General features: G+C 45.5%; 1 protein-coding gene across 1 annotated transcript; it reads right to left on the reverse strand.

The window, feature by feature from the left end:
* Positions 1-527: 527 nt before the first annotated feature.
* On the reverse strand, positions 528-22,739 carry skic2 (SKI2 subunit of superkiller complex). Its single transcript, XM_083646896.1, has 29 exons — positions 22,701-22,739; positions 22,156-22,277; positions 21,717-21,838; positions 21,419-21,536; positions 19,761-19,875; positions 18,493-18,567; positions 18,336-18,389; positions 18,051-18,214; positions 17,377-17,532; positions 16,512-16,657; positions 15,964-16,110; positions 15,464-15,548; positions 15,249-15,355; positions 13,812-13,958; positions 13,197-13,296; positions 12,816-13,028; positions 12,181-12,291; positions 11,940-12,051; positions 10,940-11,058; positions 10,078-10,209; positions 9,798-9,935; positions 9,285-9,389; positions 8,448-8,586; positions 8,164-8,290; positions 6,192-6,402; positions 4,921-5,031; positions 3,581-3,799; positions 1,970-2,110; positions 528-1,158 (listed from the first exon to the last, which is right to left on the reverse strand). The coding sequence occupies exons 1-29, from the start codon at positions 22,711-22,713 to the stop codon at positions 958-960; spliced, it is 3,750 nt and encodes a 1,249-aa protein (XP_083503022.1). The 5' UTR covers positions 22,714-22,739; the 3' UTR covers positions 528-957.
* Between the last annotated feature and the right edge of the window lie 22 nt (positions 22,740-22,761).

The raw sequence follows: 22,761 nt of genomic DNA on the forward strand, positions 1-22,761 counted from the left end.
ATCTTCGTATATCAATATCTATCCAAAGGGAGCATGTGGGCAATGTGTCTCCGTTTCAATTTGTGTCCAACTGATGATGTCATATAGGAGGCATTGTGACATTGCTGATGATGTCATAAAGTCCCAGCATTGTGACATCACTGATGATGTCATACAGTCCTGGAAGTGATGTCACTTGAGCAATTGCACATTGTGACATCACTGATGTCATAGGCATTGTGACATCATCAGTGATGTCATAAGAGCAGGTGAGCCGGCACAGCGGGCGAGCTGCAGGGCTGGCAAGGGAGCTGCAGGTCACAGCTCAGCCACAGGGTGGGCGAGGCCACGCAGCGCCCGAGCTGCAGGGCCAGCTCAGCGAGTTGCAGGGCGTAGGAATCGAGCACGCGTAGCGCACGAGATGCCTAGTTTTAGAAAAAAGGCAAAAAGTAAAAGATGAAAGAATACCACTCATTGTTTTTGGAACACAGTATTTTATTCATTGCTGTACAATAAATTACAACCCACATTTCATCTTCATTGCCTATAGTCTCTACTTTGGTCTGTTTTTTTTTGTTTTTTTAAGAGCAGTTTTTTTAAGAGCATTCCTTTTTCCTTTTCAGGAATTTCATAGGACCCACTTAATGTAAACAACAGTATGTTTGGTAGGCACATACTTGTTAAGAGCACGCACGCGCACACACACACCTCATCTCTCCCTCTGCATATATACAATCTCTCTCTATCCCTTTCTCTCTATACTCACACACACTCTGTGCTCTCTCACTCAGGCGCACACACACACTCTTTCCGTGTACTCATACGAAAACTATCTCTCTCAGTCTGTCTCTCTCTCTCTCTCTGTACTCTGTCTCTGTCTCCCACCTTTCACACAAAGACACACTTGGCTGCAGGCACCTTGGCTTGCTCTGGCAGTCCTGCCCCCGTCCCACTCATCCCTCCCCCTACCTCCCTCCCTCAGTGGGTGTAGAGGGAGGCGGTGAAGACGATGTCCCGCCGGATGGCCAGGGACGCCTTCTCCATCTTGCTCCCCAGGACAGAGTCTCCGATGATGCGGGCGGCCTGGCGCACCTCCTTCAGCACCTCGTCCAGACGCTGGATGCAGCGCACCACCGTCCCCTCCTGGACGTCAGTGAGCTGGGCGATCTCTGCAAACGGCTGGGACGAGACGGGAGGGGTACATGGGACAGGGAATGGGGGGGGGGGGTAAGATGACAGGAGAGCAAGTTTAGATACAGCATCAAGAACAATGTGTAAACTATTTTTGAATCAGTCTTATTGTAAAGTAATGAAAAAACAAAATTATTTTAATATGGGCGAAAGAATTTCAGTTATAAGGGTGTTATTAGTTAATACTCCTGAGTTAACATGGCGGTGCACCCGACAGCGGCTTGGCTCTCCTTGGAGTGAATAAATGATATTGTACAACTGCTCAATGACAATTAAGGCATTCTTCTTCTTCTCCCAAATTAGACCCGAGTCACGCAATTTATGGCCGGAAATGTAAGCTTCACGATCTCATGGAGCAGTAGGCCTAATGAAGAATATGATTGATTACTTTATGGCCATGAAGATGATGAAGATGACTGAAATGATAATCCCATTTACTTTGTGAGATATTGTACTCATTATTATGAATCGCTCTATCAGTATTAATCCTCAACTCATAAATATTACCCTCAACAATTTTAGAAAAAGAATTACCAAATGACTTGATTAAGAATGATTTTACTCAATTTTCTGCACGCAATGTAAGATTATACCAAATTAATTGTGCAGCCCTAGGGCAGAGTAGATGCAGGAAAGAAAATCCTAATTGCAGAAATCGGAATGAAATCGCACTTTAGATTACAGTGCGCATTGCCACAGACGGAGAAGAAAATGCACGGAAACACAACAGACAGCATCTTAACGTTAACGGTCAAATAGTTCCTCTGGTGACGTCGGCACCATGTCGGTGAAGCCTCACCATGCCTCTGGCCCAGCAGTACACCACCTCTGTCAGGCCAAATTTGAACTGGCCCACAAAGTCCTCTGCTGTCTGCGCTATCCCACAATCCCTCTGCAGCTCGCCGATACGCAGCGCCACCGCCAACACCCGATTAATGCCCTGCGGGGAGCGAGGGGGGAGGGAGAGAGAGAGAGAGAGGGGGAGAAAGAGAGAGAGGAAAAAGGAGTAAATAATGGGTGTCAACGAAGAGATCAAGAATAATCTTAATTGATTAATTAAAGGACAGGGGCAGAAAGAAGGGCTGAGACAGAGAAAGAAACAACTAGAAAGAAACCACCTCGCAGTTGTATGCATCTGGCAACACGTTGCAGTCTACATCCATGTCTGTCTAATTGTTTTCAACATGTAAATGGTCCTAACCCTAGCCTCCCACCACCCACATCCCTCTACCCACCCCTGGAACCCGGACTCTCTACAACCGTCCTATCCCTAGCTATAGCCCATTTCCCTAGCCCTGCCTCCTTACTTATCACGCCCCCCCTCCCACCACCCATACCCTCTCCCCCAACCCACCCCTCGAATCCTGACTCTCTACGACCTTAGCCACGGCCCCTTTTCCGTAGCCATGCCCCTCTCCTTCACCCCTCCCACCACCCACGTCCCCCTAGCCACTCCCTCTTCCCACCCCTCGAACCCCGACTCTCTACAACCTTCCTATACCAGTAGCTATGGCCCCTTTTCCCTAACCCCGCCCCTTTTCCTCACCACGCCCCTCCCACCACCTAGCCACTCCCTCTACCCAGTCCCACCCGTCGAAGCCCCGATTCTCTACCGGGCGGCGGAGGCATGAAGACAGACAGTGAGAGACAGATACATACATGGGGATTGGGGAAACATGGGAGGGAAAGAGTAAATAAAGACATATTTTCGTTGGATGAGGAGCTCGCTTGTCTTGAACGCATCCCACCACCACATGCTGTTATCGCCCCCGTCCTCTGAACGTTCACCGTCACCACTGCTCTGTCGGAGAGAGCGTGTCCTCTGTGTTCAGGCAATCTGTTCACAAACTGTGCTGTGTCCGCTCTCCTCCAACAGACACAACTTGGTCATCACTAATTCAGGCGCTTATAAAGCACTTCCATGTATCGGGGATGCTTGACAACACACACCGACACAGCGTCTATATACTGTATGTGTGTGTGTGTGTGTGTGTGTGTGTGTGTGTTTGAGAGAGCGAGAGATGGTGGGCGAGCGGGTGAGTAAGGGAGTGAGTCAGGTGACATGCCCTTGTTACGCTTTCGGCAGGGCAACGCAGTTGTGTATCAAATCTGTGTGTGATGTGTGTGTGTGTGTGTGTGTGTGTGTGTGTGTGTGTGTGTGTGTGTGTGTGTCTGAGTCACCCATGGAGGAGGCAGGCTTGTTCTCAGCGCAGTATGCCAGTACACTACACACACACACACACACACACACTACACACACACTCACTGACACTGTGCTTGTGGTGAGATATAGGCAAGGATGCGACTGCAAAATGAACACAGTACATTCAAAGCCATGTGCAACAACTCTCCCCCCCCCCCCCCCCCCCCACACACACACACCCCTCCCTTGCCCCTCTGGCCTCCTTACCTCCTGGAGTGTGTTGGTGATGTGCGGCTCCACCTGCGTTTTCTGTTGGAAGACCAGACAGGACAGCAGGGCGGCGCTCTCCTCTGGCGCCAGCGTGCTCAGAGCGTTCTCGAACAGCAGCTCGGTGAGCAGCAGCTCGTGGCTGGTGATCTGACACGCCACCCGGCCCTTCAGCTGCACCGCCCCGCCCGCGTCCACGTACTGCAGCGACTGCAACATCTGGGCACAAAGTCAGTACACCTTAGGGCTGTCACTTTTTCCCAAAATAAAGTTCGAACGAACTTTAATTGCCCGAAATTCGTTCGAATATATTCGAAGTTTTTTGGTTAATTAAAAAAAAAAAAAAAAAAAAAATCTTCAGTCCAGGCCACCGGGCATCAGCCCGACGTGTTAGCTTGGACGCTCACAGTCACAACACTGCCTCACAAACTTGGCTGCATCCAACTCGAGACAACTTTTCAGACCCTGGAGACAATCTTTCTCAGAAGAGACTAACGCGACAAATCTGGAGACTTTTTCTGACATGGGATTAACATTACCAGCAAGCAGCAGTTGGTTAATTTTGGTTCATAAAAAAAATAAAATAATAATAATAATAATAATAATAATTCGAACAGTCAATTTACATATCGAACACGAACCCCTCCCCCACATTCGAAGTTGCATTCGAATTTCGAATGAAAAGTGACAGCCCTAGTACACCTTCTGCCTCAGTTTATTCAGGAATAAAGCTGCAATAAGGAAGCAGCAGTTTCTGACCACTAGAGGGTGTCAGAAACCACAACACACATGTATAAATAACACACAGTGAGCAAAGACACTGCACTACGGGGGGGGGGTAACCTTGCGAGGCAGCTGGATTCGCGAGATCACGATCGTGCGAGAAATCCATCTTGCCGCGCTCCAAGCTATTGGTTGATGAAAATACGAATAAAAATTGTTCAAATAACAAATCATTTAGTCTAAACTGTACTGCACTAAGCTCTTTATCTTTGAGATGGGAACAGTGGGCTAGCTCGGGGTTTTGCAGAGGAAGCTGCGCAAGTGATGCTGAAAGCTGTACTTCCTCAAATGGCCACTTGAGGCTGGACCCAAAAGGGAGTCGTTCCCGTTCACCCCCATGTTAAAATGCCCCACTTTGTGTAATAGGATTAAGCATGTTTACAGCCTCGACCAAAACACGGTTTTGGCCTATATAGCTAATGTCACCTTTCATAACAACTGTTAGGGTGATGATTTATTAATCAACTCGCCCGTTTAGAGTAAAATAGATTTGCCCGATTGGAAGGTGAAAGTGAATGGAAAATAAAAACCCTTGAAGACAAACATCCGATCCATACCTTGATCCTCTGGTGGTACTCGGGCAGCAGAGACAGAGACTGATCAGACACCAGGAACAGCAGCTTGTCCAGCTCCTCCTGCACACTCATCCTCTCCTGAACCCGCGCATACTGAACCACCACACACACACACGCACACGCACACGCACACACACACACACACACACACACACACACACACACACACACACACACACACACACACACACACACAGGTTACTTAACTCGAATATACTACAACAGCAATACTGCAACACTTGACCTGATTTAATTTCAATGCAATAAACAAACGATGACGCATTGTGCACAGGAGAGGAGAATGTTACGTATTGTCTTGTCACAGACAGCAGAGAGGGACCACTGGGTGAACGCATTACATAAACCCAGGGAGGCCAATTACTCCATATACTTAACGGCTTGCCCTGTAGACTATATCTCATTCACCATCTTGTTGCAGCACACACAACGCTCCACGCAGACACAGGGAGGTGTGGTGTTACAAAGATGACAGCAGCCAGACATATTGCAAGTGAGAGCTCGTTATCTCGCAAAGCAATCAGGGAGATTGCAGTGTGTGTGTGTGTGTGTGTGTGTGTGTGTGTGCTGGCTCTAATGACGTGTCGTGCCTGTGAGACGGCGATGAGCCGCAGCAATGTGGCTCTACGGGTAATTATAAGAAGAGCCGACTCCGCGCCTCGCATCTCCTACACGCGGCTGCCTGGCAGGCAGACAGCACAACGCAAGGCAGAACATCTCCTGGTTTAGTTTGATGTCACCATCGTGAAACTAGAGGCGGAGAAATCACAATGTAAGTGAGAAATGATGGCGGTCGGGCGGGGAGGTAATAGGAAATTGATGAACAGGGAAATTGAGTAAAAACACCAATATGGGGCCGATAGCAAAGTAAGTGACTTATGTCGTGGTGTTAACAGTTAACTAGCATAAACATGCATCGCTAAAGAGTCGGCAGGCTATTTTTCCAAACGGTGACATGAACCAGTTTTGGAGAATCATCTAAAGAAATCTCTCTGTGCTCGGCTCGCCTTCCTGTGGAAATTGTTCTAACCAAAAAGAACGTAGGAAGATCGAAAGCTCTCCACAATGATAGATTTTGAATTCTTGGTGTTGATTAACAGATAAGGGACAGATGGACAGACACACACACGCACCCACACACACACACGCACCCACACACACACACACACACACACACAGACACACACAGACACACACACACACACGCGCGCGCGCACGCACGCCCACACACACACCTGCTCGGAGAAAGTAGGCGAGTGGATGCAGTTGAAGCCCTTGAGGCTGTCCTGCAGCTTGCGGAGCCTCATGGAACCTTCGACCACGTCGACGCTCTTCAGCTGGAGGTCGTTCACTGGGTCGAGGGTGGCGATCCCACCCGGGTTGGCCTCGGCCAATCGCAGCAGCTCCTGGGCCGCCGTGGAGATGGCTTGTCCAGGAGGGTCAAGCCTGTAGGTGTGTGTGTGAGAGAGAGAGAGAGATGCGTTCTGGCCATGTATTTTCCCCTTTCTCTATTTCACCTTAGGTTCTTTATAGCAGGCATCATCTCCTCAAATGTGCCGATGCAGATGCAGATGACTGTCTATATGATCTTTGTCTTCAGAATATCTGACTTGATTGCAAGACTCAAACAAAGCCCCCCAGCAGGGCGGCGCAGTGGTTAGCACTGTCGCCTCACAACAACAAGAAGGTCGTTGGGTCGAACCCAGGTCCTTTCTGTGTGGAGTTCACATGTTCTCCTCGTGTTTGTGTGGGTTTCCTCCGGGTGCTCCGGTTTCCTCCCACCATCAAAGACATGTATGTTAGGGGTAATGGGTGTGGGGCTAGTAGCAACCCCACCCCGTAAAAACCCACTTGCTACAGAAACCGCAAAAACACGTTAGTGTGGTTGCGATAAGAGATATAAGAGGACCTGGATAATGGATGAGGGGGCGCTATTCTAATGGAACATAAGACTGCTAATAAAAACACAGAATACTCAGACACACATCTGAAGTGTGGCTGCTGCCTCTTGTGGTAATTGTAAAAACACTGAATACTCAGACACACACCTGAAGCGTGGCTGCTGCCTCTTGTGGTAGTTGTAAAAACACTGAATACTCAGACACACACCTGAAGCGTGGCTGCTGCCTCTTGTGGTAGTTGTAAAAACACAGAATACTCAGACACACACCTGAAGCGTGGCTGCTGCCTCTTGTGGTAATTGTAAAAACACTGAATACTCAGACACACACCTGAAGCGTGGCTGCTGCCTCTTGTGGTAGTTGTAAAAACACAGAATACTCAGACACACACCTGAAGCGTGGCTGCTGCCTCTTGTGGTAGTTGTAAAAACACTGAATACTCAGACACACACCTGAAGCGTGGCTGCTGCCTCTTGTGGTAGTTGTAAAAACACAGAATACTCAGACACACACCTGAAGTGTGGCTGCTGCCTCTTGTGGTAGTTGTAAAAACACAGAATACTCAGACACACACCTGAAGCGTGGCTGCTGCCTCTTGTGGTCGTTGTAAAAACACTGAATACTCAGACACACACCTGAAGCGTGGCTGCTGCCTCTTGTGGTAGTTGTAAAAACACTGAATACTCAGACACACACCTGAAGCGTGGCTGCTGCCTCTTGTGGTAGTTGTAAAAACACTGAATACTCAGACACACACCTGAAGCGTGGCTGCTGCCTCTTGTGGTAGTTGTAAAAACACTGAATACTCAGACACACACCTGAAGTGTGGCTGCTGCCTCTTGTGGTAGTTGTAAAAACACAGAATACTCAGACACACACCTGAAGCGTGGCTGCTGCCTCTTGTGGTAGTTGTAAAAACACAGAATACTCAGACACACACCTGAAGCGTGGCTGCTGCCTCTTGTGGTAGTTGTAAAAACACTGAATACTCAGACACACACCTGAAGTGTGGCTGCTGCCTCTTGTGGTAGTTGTAAAAACACAGAATACTCAGACACACACCTGAAGCATGGCTGCTGCCTCTTGTGGTCGTTGTAAAAACACTGAATACTCAGACACACACCTGAAGCGTGGCTGCTGCCTCTTGTGGTAGTTGTAAAAACACAGAATACTCAGACACACACCTGAAGCGTGGCTGCTGCCTCTTGTGGTAATTGTAAAAACACTGAATACTCAGACACACACCTGAAGCGTGGCTGCTGCCTCTTGTGGTCGTTGTAAAAACACAGAATACTCAGACACACACCTGAAGCGTGGCTGCTGCCTCTTGTGGTAGTTGTCGATAATCCTGTCAGGAATCACCTTGAGGGTTTTCACCGTGATGGCTGAGACGTCCTGCAGCTTCAGCTTCTGCACTGTGTGGCTGCACGGGCCTGACGCACACAACAGGAGAGAGGAATTATGTGATGTGTGTGTGTGTGTGTGTGTGTGTGTGTGTGCGTGCGTGCGTGCGTGTGTGTGTGTGCGTCTGTGTGTGTATCAGTCCGTTTGAAGGTGTAAATACTTGCTCCTGTCTGTCCATCAACCAACCTTCAGGTATGAAGAGAGCCGTGTTGTAGAGGTGAGGGCAGGCGTTGGCGTTGGGGCCGTCGTCCCCGCCTGCTTCCTCGTTGCCCTTGTCACAGATGAGAAGAGCTGTGAAAGTGCGATTCACAGAGTCACTGGAGACCTGGCATGGAGGAGACAAGACGGCATGGAGACAAGATGGCAAAGAGGCAGAGAATTCAGGGTATATGCAGGAATCCTGACGTTAAATTCAATAGCTTTTTAATATATTTTAAGACCTCAACGCCACTTTCGTCACACCGTAGGGGTGTAAATCACAAGTTTCGTCACGATACGATAATATATAGATTCTTGGGACGATGATACGATTTAGATTCAATTCAGGGGTCTGCGATCCATATGAGACGACATCATCATATGCTCATTTAACACAAAGTCTGGAAATAACTAGATGTCAAGTGACAGAGGGGAGCAAGTGCAAATGTAGGAATACCCACACAGAGACAGGCAGACGCACACAGTGTTCAAGGCCCTATGCATGTGCAAACACTATCTACTAAACTCATTTATGATTAAAGCTGCTGCTGTAAGTGGTATAAAAAAATAAAGAATAATAAATAAGTGTTAAATAGTTCTACATTCTGACAGCCATCACTGATATAGAGTGTTTGGTCAATAACATGGGTCCTTCACTCTGCAGTGCAGTATACAGAGAAGGAATGTTCTGGTATGCCGTTCCCACTTTTATCCAATCAGGAGAGAGGATTCCACCAATAGGAGCAGCGACGGGGCGGGGCAGCAGCGGGAAAATCAGAAAAAAAATATAGAAACACACACACATACACGCACCCACACACCTACCTGAAGAATAACTCCCAGGGCGTTGAGATGCTGTTTGTTATTGACGAGTAGAACTCGACCGACAGACAGAGCTTTCAGCCCGTTGACTGACTCCAGAGTAGCACGCTGAAAGCAGATAGAAGACAGGTGCTTGTATGTGTTTGAATGTATGTGCTTATAGCAGCTAAACTAGCTATCTTAGTGAGAACAAGTTTGAGTTGTATACCTGGGAAGTGAGGACATTTTAGGAAAGTCAGGACATTTTGGCCTATCCTCACTGTCTCACACACCTTCAACGGGATGTTTGAAGGTTAACACTTGGTTTTAAGGGTTAGGTTAGAATTGGGTTTAGGTTAGGGTAAGGGTCAGGGTTAGGCATTTAGTTGTGATGGTTAAGGGCTAGGGAATTGTCCATTGTGCCAATGAATGTCCTCACTAAGATAGCTGTACGTGTGTGTGTGTGTGTATGTGTGTGTGTGTGTGTGTGTGTGTGTGTGTGTGTGTGTGTGTGTGTGTGTGTGTGTGTGTGTATACCTGCAGGGCGTCGGCGGTGATGCGTAGCTCGGTCACGGTGTGGTAGTACGGCACCAGGTCGGACAGCTGGCCCTCCGTGTCCAGCGGGGGCAGGGACGACGTCATCTGCTTCAGCTGCCTGATCCTCTTCTCGTGGGTCTGCAGGAGGAGGTAGAGGAGGAGGGGGAGAGGAAGAAGAGATGGTGGTGGAGGAAGTGCAGGAGAGGAAGAGATCAGAGAAAAGGAAGAGACTCTGCAATGGATGAATGAGGCCGTCGTAGACGGTGGTGGTGTATGTTACCTGGGTGTCTCTGTGGTTTTCAGAGAAGCTGCGCTTCATCATGTCGGTGACGCGGAGGGCCTCCACCCGCAGCAGGTTGAGAATCATAGTGTAGGTCAGTCTGAACTGGGAGTGGAGGACAGTAGGTTTACCCTGGAGACACACAGGTGGGAAGATGTCATTAAAAAAATAATCCGTACGGTAGCAAATGAGTCAAGACAGATACAGAATACTTACCTGTCCTATAGTTTCTGTCTTTCTTTTTGTCTGTCTGTCTGTCTATGAATGTGCACTCTCCACTTAGTGTGAAACAAGGTTATTGAAACATATCGCATCCTTTGAAATTGAATTGAAAAAAGGCAAGGCACACTAGCCATATGATATATAGCAAATATAGATTACAATTTTACAACATTGATAGAAAAGGAGACTCTGGTTCTCTTACATTTAGTCAAGAAGGCATGACAAAGCTCAGACCAGAGATAAAGGACATTCATTTTCTGTTAAATAACAGAAGGACGTCATTGAAATTAAAAACACGTCGTCTCCAAACTGGCACAAAGAGAAAATGAGTTAAAAATAGCCCGTTTAATAAAGAACTAAAGGAATACGCTTGACACGCGTTCAGGATTTTCGGCCGTGCTTCAGCTTTCAGAGAGATAGAAGTGTCAGCGTACGTTTGCAGGAGGAGGTTTGTCTGAGATAGATGCTGAGGAAGGCTTACGCCGAAACGTCCATTGTCACTGCTGCTGCTTGAAGGTATTAAAACAACCCAAAAGGATTTATTTTGAGTGCTGGTTTTTTGTCCCTTTGTCTGGGATAGAGACAGTATTGCCATATCATTACTGAGTGATACTGTAGGTGGCTGTTAGAAAGTCCTCACCAGCATCATGACATGCAGGTCTCCCATGTCGTGGACCCCAGCCTTACAGAGAATGATGACTGTGCCTGTGGCGTCCAAACCTCTCCTGCCTGCTCTGCCTGCCATCTGAATATACTCACCTGAGAGAGAGCGAGAGGGAGAGAGAGAGAGACAGAGGGAGACACAGAGGGAGACAGAGAGAGAGAGAGAGAGAGAGAGAGAGAGAGAGGGGTAAGTAGATGTGGGATAAGAGATGAAGGTGGTGGTGGAGAGGGGTGAACAGAGAGAGGCATCAGAAAAGGCAAGATGAGAAACAGAGAATAAAGCAACAATAAGACAGCGGGAGAAAGGACAGCAGTGTTTCCCCTAGAACATTTTTCAGGCCTGGAGGGATTTCGAAACGCACCCCCCGCCCGCAACGGTGGGGGGCCCTCGCTGGCGACGCTAGACTTTTAGCTAACCTGTTCGCATCTATGTTGGCAATGGCATCCCAAGTATCATCATACTATTATGGGATGCGATGCGAACAGTTGTATTATGGGATGTGCGTTTCCCAGGCAACGACACACGTCGACACGTTTTGGAACAGCGCCGCACGCTGGCACGACGCTCCTAAAAAGCAAAATGCTTATTGTTATGAATGATTTGGCATCTTCTATTGCTGTCAACACCAGTATTGTTCTATTGTAATAATATGCCATAACGGTTTATTGCAATTTTGGGGAGAGCAGGAAAAAAAAAAAAAAAAAAAAATCCTGGCCTGGCGGGGGCGTCGTTGGCCTGGCGGGCCTGCCAGGCCAGTAGAATGGTAGGGGAAACAACACTGGTCACAGCAAACACATTTCATCTGATATTTTCAGAAGAAGCTGTATTTTTCCCGCACTCATTTAAACCTCTGAGATGAAAGAGCATTAGAGAGAGGGAGCGTGAGAGAGAGACAGACAGACAGACAGACAGACAGACAGACAGACAGACAGACAGACAGACAGACAGACAGACAGAGACAGACAGACAGACATACCAGGCAGTAGGTTTCTGAAGCCGGTCCCGTCATGTTTCCTGATATTGTCGAACACCACGGTTCTAGCAGGCATGTTCACTCCCATAGCAAACGTCTCCGTGGCAAACAGCACCTGGTGGACGGAGGAAGGAAACACCACCATTTCATTATGTCCTGAAAGTGACAACACCTAATTGTGATGAAGATAAATTGTACATTCTCTCCATTTCAACCGTTGTTTCGATGAATCAATGTGACTCACTTTGACCAGCCCTCGTGAGAAAAGCATCTCAATGACTTCCTTGAGTATGGGCAGGATGCCGCTGTGATGGACGGCTATTCCTCTCTTCAGCAGGTCCCTCATCAGCAGGATCTAAGACGCGGGACACCAACACGTCATTCAAGTCCAATGTACATGTACCTTTATTGTCCCTTACAGGGAAATTGTGTTTGCAACCAGGTAATATACATTAAAAACACACACATCATAAAACATACAGACACTAAAATACTGATAAATGACAAAAAACCTAAAGCAGGGCCATAGAGAGAGACAGTAGCAGCATCAGCGAGGTCAAAAGTGCATAAAGTCTGTGGGGAATCTGTGCAATGGAGCAATATCAGAAAAATAAAGTGCCATCTGCTGTTCAACAAGTGAATAGCAGCCGGGACAAAAGAGAGTTTCTATCTCTTGGTCCTCGTAGCGGCCACTCTGGACCCTCCAGGAAGTAAGTGGCTTTCCTCAGCAGCACCTGCCTCTTGCAAAGGTCTAAAAGCTGGGCTTGACCTCTCCCAGAAACCTTATTGGCCACTTTGATGATGTATTTCGTATTATTCTGTGGTTAAACATAGTGTAAATCTCCTGGACAATCTGTGCCCGGCTTGAAGCCTCCTCACCTGGGGCAGCTGTCGGTCTCCTCCCCTGAGGCGACTCAGGCTCTTCTGGAAGAACGAGTGGATCTCCGCCTTCTCCACGGAGGTGGTCAGGTCCATGGAGGTCAGCGAGCGGGCGTTGTCGTCGCAGCGCGTCCGGGAGAAGGTGAACGCCACCACGGGCGTCTGCTGCTGCTGGGAGAGGTAGTGCAGGAGAGAGAGCCACACCGCTCGGTCCTGGCAGGGCAACATGGACGTGGAGAGAGGGACGATGAGAGGATGGAGGAACGGAAAAGAAAGAAGGGCGATGAGTGTGCAGAATAAAGGAATAAAAAGGATCAAATAGGATGCAATTAAAATAGCCTTAGTGGGCGTGTTTAGAGGAAGGTAAAAGGAGGGAGATACCTGATTGGCTGAAGTGTACTGAGAAGTGCTGCTCTTTGTGCCAAATGATTGGGCGTGGTTGCTGGTTCGCTCCTTCTTGGCATCGACAGCGGCATAATACCTGGAAGACCAACATCACCTCTATCAGAGGAAGCTTAACAGGGTTGCCAGAACTTGCCACTCTTTTGTAATGATGGATTTCAACCACTTTTCAAGGACAAATTATTTCAAAATTCCATGCCAATAATTCACAGAGATGTTCACATATACAAGTCTCGTAAGTCCTGCTTGAATACAAATGTGTTTCCAGTCCAGTGCTTTCACATCGGAATGAATCATTAACACCTAACATAAACTCAAAAGACTGATATTGACAGATAGAAAGAAAGTGTACTGTATCAAGCTTGGCCGAACAATTTTGAGATGATAACGGAGCGCATGAGGCTCAAAGTCAGAGATTCCAGGAGGCTAAATTCAAGCACTTCCTGTATAACGACCTCTTGAAAGTACTTTCAAGTACTTGATTTGTCCTTTTTAAGTTCAAGCACTTTCCAGACCTGTGGCAACCCTGGGGTAATAACCACACAGTTGCTTTTAACATGCAGTCTCAGTTGAGCTGAAGGTGCATGCTTGTACCCTTTTGTGAGGAAGTTGCCCGTAGAATCTAGCAGCAGGAACATCTCCTTCTTTGTCTTGGTGCTGTTTCCGGTGTACAGGTAATGCTCCAGAGGCACAGGTCTCTTCACTGTGCTGATCACGTAAATGTGCCTCTTCTTAATACGACTGGACATGAGGACAGGGGAGAGACAGGTTCAAGCAGATATTTAGTAGATGACTGAAGGTGACATTTACAGTGATTTACAGGATGTTACAGTCCTATAAAATGTGTGAATAATCTATATTGCATGTTTTTTTTGTTTGTTTTTTTCATTTTTATCAGTTGTGTGCCGATATGAAAATTTCAGTACGATGATCTTATCCAAAATCATCTTGATACGGTATTATCTCGGTAATTATTAATAAGAAAACTTTAAAAACAGTGCTGTGATATGATTGTCCCTGATGAAGGCTTAGGCCGAAACATGTTGGAGTGTTCGAATTTGAACTAGCCATGATAGAATAAAGGCTTTTTAATCATAAGAAGAGTTGCCTTGGACTTTTTTTTCTAATTTTAGTGCTGTGATATGCTTCAAATTTCACTGCAAGTCTGTAGAACATTATGCAAAATAATGTAAAATATTATGCAAATTTGCAAATTACAGCATGTAAAATAAATGAAATGTTTTTGGAGGGCTCCCCCTTTTGGGCAAAATAAAACATCAGAGATCACAGACCGTGCTGTGTGTGCATTCAGTCGCTGGTTATCACAATGGACGTGGCGGTCAAGGTCATAAAAATGAGGGGCGGAGTCATAACCTTTATTGTTTTTTTTTTACTGCAACATATAGAGTAATAATACCGGTTACTGTCCCATCCCTAGTTGTGTCTCATGTTTATCTCTCTGAAAGATGTATTGTGAACTCTACCATCACTGAACTAACGATGATAACCAACGATCCGATGACAACAGATGCTATAACATTCGATGCAGGCCCGGTTCTACGGGGGTGCAAAAGCATGCATTGCACCCTTATTTTAATTGTCTGCATGCTCAGTTGAAAAGAAAAAAAACAAAAAAAAACAAAAAAATATATATATATTTTTTAATAAATGCTACAGCTGCACACTTACTGTTTAAACTTGAATTATAGTTGTTGTTTTTCTTTGTTCTTTGATGTGATTTTATGGCTTTTTGGCACCTATATGTAACCTTTTAAGGTTGAGATAATTGTATTATCATTATATGGTCCAAATATTTCAGTAAAGCACTTGAAACACTTGAAATATTCTTGCTTGGGTGGTATCATTCTACTTGAAATGATGGTCAAATGCATTATTTTTAGTAGAATAACATGTCAAATTTTTGGCCTTCGGCCGGGCATCTGCACCCCTTCCTATCTAGGATGCACCCCTAGTCATCTTGTTCTGGAACCGGCCCTGATTCGATGTCAGATGTCAGTTGGGAGCACCTACCCAATCCACTCGCTGAACTCCAGAGCGTTGGGCACCGTGGCGCTGAGCAGAATGATGCTGACGTGTTCAGGAAGCATGATCAGAACCTCCTCCCACACGACGCCTCTCTGAGGAGAACAGAGGGAGGGGCGACGGGGTAAGAGGAAAACAGTCATCCAGGTGAGTTTAAATCACATCAGTGGAGGGTGCTGAAAGCGGTCGGGCCCTTTCCTCACCTCGGCGTCGTTGATGTAGTGAACCTCGTCGAAAATCACCCACTCCAAGTCTCTGATGACCTCTGAGCCGTTGTAAAGCATCGACCTGGGAGAGGGGAGCGAGTGGGAACCCAGAAGTGATCAACTTTACTGTAATCGAACAGATGCCCCTTTCATGTTTTCATGAAGAAAGCAGTAAGTAGATGAACTAATGTTAGCGTAGCTAACGTAGACACACAACAGTAGTTTACTTGCTAATTATCGCTGTCAAGCATTCAGGAGTTGCAAGATAAAAAAAAATCCATACAGTTATACCATATAAAATGTTCATAGGATTAGCACCTTTATAGAAATTAGCTATTCACTATTTGTTTGCGTTATCTGAGTTTTACGTTTCAAAATGGTACCCGAGGACCTGGATAACAGTTTTCATGGTCATTTTAATAAAAGGGACAGTACAGCTTTCATAATTTTTTTTTTTTTAATATAACAGCGATGCCATCGTTTTTGTCAGTGATTACCTGAGAATCTCAGTGGTCATGATGAGACAGGAAGAGTCAGGGCTGAGCTGCACGTCGCCCGTCAGCAGCCCCACATCCCCAAAGGTGGTCTTGAAGTCTCTGAACTTCTGATTGGACAGGGCCTTGATAGGGGAGGTGTAGATCGTCCTATGAGAATCAATCAGAAAGAGTTTGGAATGTGATTGGCAGGTACGCAAAATGCGTGGGAACAAATACCAATTTGTTCATTTTTCATTGAAGGTGAAACAATTAGGATTCCTCATTCATCAATATTCCATGTTCTAAACGAATTAAAATACTACTAAGATTACTTAGATTCAGGTATTCAAGACTCTAGTGTCAGAGAATTGTAAATTAGAAGGCTCCCACTCACACACACTCTCTCACACTCTCACACACACACACACACACACACACACACACACACACACACACACACACACACACACACACACACACACACACAGCACCAACGTATTTGATTCAATACTTTGTTTCAACCCACTGTGCGCCACCTCCTGATTTTAATTGAAAAGACAAACACACACCTGGTCATGTGTTTCTGTGAGAGAGCAATAGCGTATTCTGCCACCACTGTTTTGCCAGCTGACGTGTGTGCTGCTACAAACACAGATTCATGAGCCTCTAGCCTCAACACAGCCTGTTTCTGGAAGACGTCCAGCTCAAACGGCCACTGGAGCAGGAGAGCAGAGGAGAGGAGAGAGAGAGCAGAGGAGAGGAGAGAGAGAGTGAGCAGAGAGAGAGTGAGCAGAGAGAGAGCAGAGGAGAGAGAGAGCAGAGGAGAGGAGAGAGAGAGAGAGCAGAGCAGAGCAGAGAGAGAGTGAGCAGAGGAGAGGAGAGAGAGAGCAGAGGAGAGGAGAGAGAGAGAGAGCAGAGGAGAGAGAGAGTGAGCAGAGGAGAGCAGAGGAGAGAGAGAGCAGAGAGAGAGATCAGTATCATTGGCTCAAGTACTCTGCAAAGTGATTTTCAGGTGATAATGGACAAATATAAACAGATACATGCAGAGACAGATGACAAATAAATAAATATAACAAGTGTAAATGTATAATGAAATAGCTCATATGCAAAATCACATGCTAAATAATCAAATTCATGTTCATCCCACTGAACTGAATGGTACTGTAGTGTGATCTCAAACTAAACTTTTTTTTTTTTATCATACTAATTTTTTTTTTTTTTTTTTCCATATTCCTAGCATACCTCATTTTGACAGTGTTTGTATTGTTATAATCAATTTAGACAGTAGATACACGATATTTGTTTTTTTGTTTTTTTTTAGCGGGTAATAAATGGAATGGAGACACACCTAGACAACAACATATTTGAATATAGATGAATTAGGCTAATTAGACGATTTCCATCCCAGAGTGCTTTTGTGATGACAGTGCCCACCTTGAAAGCTGGGTTGGGGATGCGTTTATAGAAGTCAGCGCAGGGGGAGGTGATGTCGACTGGGACGGCCCATTTCTTGTTCTCCTCAGGATCCTCTGCCGGTTTGGATTTCACTTCTTTCCCCTTCTTTGATGTAGAGGACGGCGGCACAGCGTCCTGAAGATGGAAGAGGAAAACGATACTTCAGCACAGATCATATTCTATTCAGTGTAAATATGGTCTATGGGAGTAGGCAACTATGCACATTTACACACCTAATCTGTAAAACTGCTCATTTTTCAATAATCAAGGATGACCAATTGCATGTTCGCTCTTGGACTTTAAATAATATCTGTAAACTCCACACATTTGTAAATCATTAATCCGCATAGTTTCTACCCAGTAATAACTTTAAACAACATGATGAGGCCCTATCATTTAATCTTAAATATTTTTTAATTTATTGTATTTGCAGCTCTATGCTTTTCGTTGATGCCGCATGACCCAATCTTCCCTTTGAGATCAATAAAGTTCATATTTATTTTTTATGCAGCTAATACATCAGGATTATCATTTTATTTTGCCCCTAATTGTGAAATCCTAGGACAAATCTAAGCGGTTTGCTTTTGCTCCTTTGAGGCACTCTAACGATCTCAATATTGAAGTCAAGCAGCTGTAATAAACTCCAGCAGCACCTTGATGCCCAGGTCTTCCAGGCTGTTTGTTCTGGTCAGTTTGGGAGCTTCTCCGCTCCCTCTGCCTTTCTCCTTCTCTTCTGCCTCAGGCTGCAAGTCAATGATGTCATCAAACGTGGACAGAAGGGACATGAGGTTGACGTCTGCCTTCACCGCCTTAGCATCTTCAATATACAATGAAAACAAATAGAAAAAGAGAGAACAGAAAATAGGCGTAAAATAATGAATTAATCTCAATTAAGCCCATTAAGAGTTTGGGTAGGACAGGATGACATCCAGACAAACCTTTGTCACTGAAGTCTACCCCGGCTTTAAGTCCAGGAGCGACTCGGAGTAAATCTGCGAGGGGAAAATGACAAATACAACCATAAAGAACTATTCTCAATATTTTATTTTGGTCAATTTTACAGTAATAAAAAATAAAAAATAAAAATAAACTCACCATTCTCAAAGTCTATGTCCTCCTCCAGCTTGGACTTCTTCTTGATTTGGTCCAGAGTAAGTTCCTCCATGCCTCCTGTGAAGGGAAATAGGATCATCATCACAACCAATATCTCAGTCAATCTCAAGAGATTTAAAGGAAGATTTTGTCATTTTATTATTATGTCGGTAGTATGCCGTCAACATGGAGGGAAGGTCAACATCGTTCATTTGCACATAATACCGACAGTAATGATTCAAAGCTGGTTGAAAATCGGCAAAGTAGCCCTTTAAGACGTGAAGATTCCTCACTGCGATATGTTTCCAATAGAAAAAATAATACATCAATTACTAATTAAACTATGTCACTGCTAACAGTGGCAGATTGTAAAAATGTAAGAAGAGGGTCAATTAACGAGCAGGTAATGTACTATTTGTCCATGCATTCTCCTTAGGGTTTATAATTGTATTTTTCTCATGACTACATTACATTACATTACATTATTTAGCAGATGCTTTTATCCAAAGTGACTTACAATAGCACATTTTGTCAACAGTAGTGAAATCAACTGTGTAACACAGGCTATGTCGGGTAAGACTTTTTTTTTAAGGAAAAGAGTCGCATTTATAGAAAGTCGTTTTAAGAAGGAATACGTAGCATTAGATGGATTTTTTTTAAAGAAGGATGCTAGTTCAAGATGGGCCCAGGTGTAGCACTGAGAATGTGTGTTTTTAGTCTCCGCCGAAAGATGGGCAGTGATTCGGCCGTCCTGACAGATGGGGGGAGCTAGATCCCCCATTGTGGCGCCCGGGACGAGAAGAGTCGTGACTGGGATGAGCGACTTTTGAGCCCATGTAGCGATGGAGGTGCGAGGCGATCTGCAAGGGTGGAGGAGCGGAGGGAACGATGCGAGGTTTGGAACCTGACCATAGATTGCAGATACGGAGGAGCAGTCTGGTGTACTGCCCTGTAGGGGGCAGTCTGGTGTACTGCCCTGTAGGGGGCAGTCGGGTGTAATGCCCTGTAAGCGAGGACCAGTGTCTTGAATTTGATGCTTGCCGAGATGGGACCCAGTGAAGGTCCAAGGAAGAGAGGAGTGACGTGAGACAATTTAGGTTGGTTGAACACCAGACGGGCTGCAGCCCAAAAACATCACAAAACATACAGAAAGCAAGAAAAAAAAGAAAAACACATACCGTAAGTAAACAAATACATAGGGTTTATAATTGACAAAAGGAAGGGGAATGGATACAGTAATGTTAAAAAGGGGGAAATGCCCGGTCACACACCAGGCAGGAAGGGGTAGTTGGTGTTGCTTCCTCGCAGACTCTCTGCAGGCGGCCCGGGTTGCCGTTGTAAAGAGAGGGAATTCTTTGCTGACAGGCCCATGTCCTCCAATAACACCTGTGGGAGAAGAGAGAAGAAAAAGTCCAACAAACAGCTACTACATTAACCTTCACTTCACTAATGCATTTCTGACTTGACATGGATGGATTCTTCCTGCTGTAGACCACTAACTGCAGAGAAACTAGAGATATACTAGCCTGGGTAAACCCAGACCCCACGTGACCTGCTCTCAGAGTTCTCAGTCACTAGCCTTGTGACTCGTGAGCAGGGTAAGCCTGAGAGCAGGTCGGGCTGGGTTTACCCAGGCTAGAGATATATCACAACAGATTCATCTCAGTTACACCCACATTACAGAATAAGAATAAGAAGCAACTGCTTTTATATACCGTAAATTCCGCACTATAAGCCGCACCGGACTATAAGCCGCAGCAGCAAAATTGACTGTTTGTTACATTATAAGCCGCGGGTGTTTTAATGTTTTTTTTTTTTTTTTTTGTGTTTTAATGTTTAATTACCATATGTAAGGGTTCGTGCACAGAGGGGATTGTCGGGAAAGAGATGGCTGTTTGAGGAAGCTCCCATTTATTAACATTTCAACAAAACAACATAACACAACACCACCTGTGTTTTTTTTTACAGTGCACACAGTGTCCGCGGTGTGGTGAAAAGAGGGCAAGAGAGGAAATTAAAACAGAAGTGGATTTATAGTTAGAAAGAGTGCTAAAGAAGAGAGAATTCCGTTTTTTTTTTTTTTTTTTTTCCTGAAAAAATCCATAGATAAGCCGCACCGTTATATAAGCCGCAGGGGCCAAAAACGGCCAAAAAACGGGGAAAAAGCCGCGGCTTATAGTCCGGAATTTACGGTAGTATCTCAACACACTATAATTGGAGAGCGGGCGCAGCACAGCGTCTTCGAGCCCTCGAGGGCAAACCAACGAGGTACGGTAGAAATGAGCGATGAGGAGGGGAAGGAGGACGAGGATGAGGCACGGTATGAGGGACGCTAGTTTCTAGTATATGTATATGTATATATATATATATATATATATATATATATATATATATATATATATATATATATATATATATATATATATATATATAATGTGTCTGCATATGGTTCTTCCATCTGCTACTGAGGCTCCTGAGTGTGTTGAATGAATAAAGTGTAAAACTGCCAATATGTCTGTTTGTTCCTTGTTACTGACAGAGTTCAATCATCCAACCGCCCCAACAACTCAAATCAATAGAGTCAATACCAACAGCAGGATACACTGTGTGACACTGGCAGGAAAATGTGGCAGATTTGACTTTGGCTCTAGCCACATAATCAGCTGTGCTGCTCATCCCACAAATGCAGGGTCCTTACAAACGAGACAGCAAAAGGAAATGAACAGGCTTTCCAATAAGATCAGATACAATGCTGAGGAAACAGAAGATCAACCAAACACAAGTTTCCAAACTTTTTTGATTAGTTTATAATGAGGACGTTTGCTTATCAGGTGTGTATTTTGTAATGCAGATTTACACATGAAAAGGCAAAAGAAGGAATGTTTGTAGTTAAGAAGTCTGATCTCAGCACACTTCTTTGTTGCAGTACCTCTGTGAAGTCCAGCAGCATCCCTGTGGTTGGATCTCTGACAACAGACAGGCTGGAGTGGAGCGGAGACGGAGCGCAGCTGAGCAGAGAGTCCACACGAACATCTCTCTGGGTCACCCTGGGAAAATCAACAACAACACAACCATTACCTCTGGGTTCAGTTTACAACACTGTGTGCTTAGCGCATTGCATTGTCAGTCAAGCACTTATTTACATGTCTGTTCAAAGGAACATTTAACGTGCAGACCATCGAAGCGTTAACTGGTGATAATGAAATGCCACATAGGCATATATGTACTTGAGAAACTTGTGGAAGGCAGCGTCTGTGTCGTGTATGGGAAGCCAGGCGGGGTCGCGCAGAAACTGTTTCTCCACTTCTGTCTCCAGGTTCACGCTGGTGGGAGGGAGTCCATGAGGGAGCTGTGGGGGGAAATCGTCAAATTAGATGAGATAACCGACTAGAAAAGATCATCTATAGCTTTAGACAAAAGCAATTTAACTACGCTATTGTAGCCAACTGCAAATATACACGAACACACATACACTAGTCTCGGCTCCCATAACTGGATACCTCCGCCTACGCGGATAGAAACTGAGAACTATGTCTACATAAACACAATCATTGGGTTACTTCCACTGCAGGGGTTACATACACAGACCAAAGAGACACTTGACCAGTGTATTACAGACAGACCAGCAAAGATGGCCATGGGCACAGACTGGAGAGATGGACTGACCGTGCTCAGTGGAGCTAAGGGCTGGCCGTGGGGCTGAGGGTGTGTGATCAGCTCAAACCTGCCAGAGCAGCCCATCTCCAGCAGGGACAGAGGCAGGTCCGAGGGGCCCACAGAGGGCACATCTGTAGATAGGTGGGAGAAAGAAAACAAATGTATGAATAGGCTAAATACACACACAGCACCCCAATGCTACTCCAAAACAATCCAGGGTGCATCCAGAAGATTGGGTAGGTATGACACAGCAAAGCCTAAATCAACGATGTGCATTTTTTTTGCTGAAGACTGGATGAACTGTCAGTGCAACCAGCAACACATCATGAATTAACACTGGTAGCAGCAGACCAAACCAAAGTGACTGAATGGGGGAGCAGTGATTGACAGCAAGCTGGCTAGCCCGTTAGCCACATCATCATCCCCCAAGCTGCACAAAACAGCATGTGATGTGATTTAGCTTGGAGTAATAAACATGTACTACGTGCTCAAACACGATTTTATTATTTGTGTTGTATTTAAACGTATCTGACATTTGACAAGCTATATCTTACCTGTTCTTTCCATGTCCCAAAATGAAAGCTACAACACCATACAGCACACAAGAGGAAAGTT

The sequence above is a fragment of the Poromitra crassiceps genome (assembly GCF_964638095.1).
Source record: "Poromitra crassiceps genome assembly, chromosome: 11".
In the NCBI taxonomy this organism is placed as follows: domain Eukaryota; kingdom Metazoa; phylum Chordata; class Actinopteri; order Beryciformes; family Melamphaidae; genus Poromitra; species Poromitra crassiceps.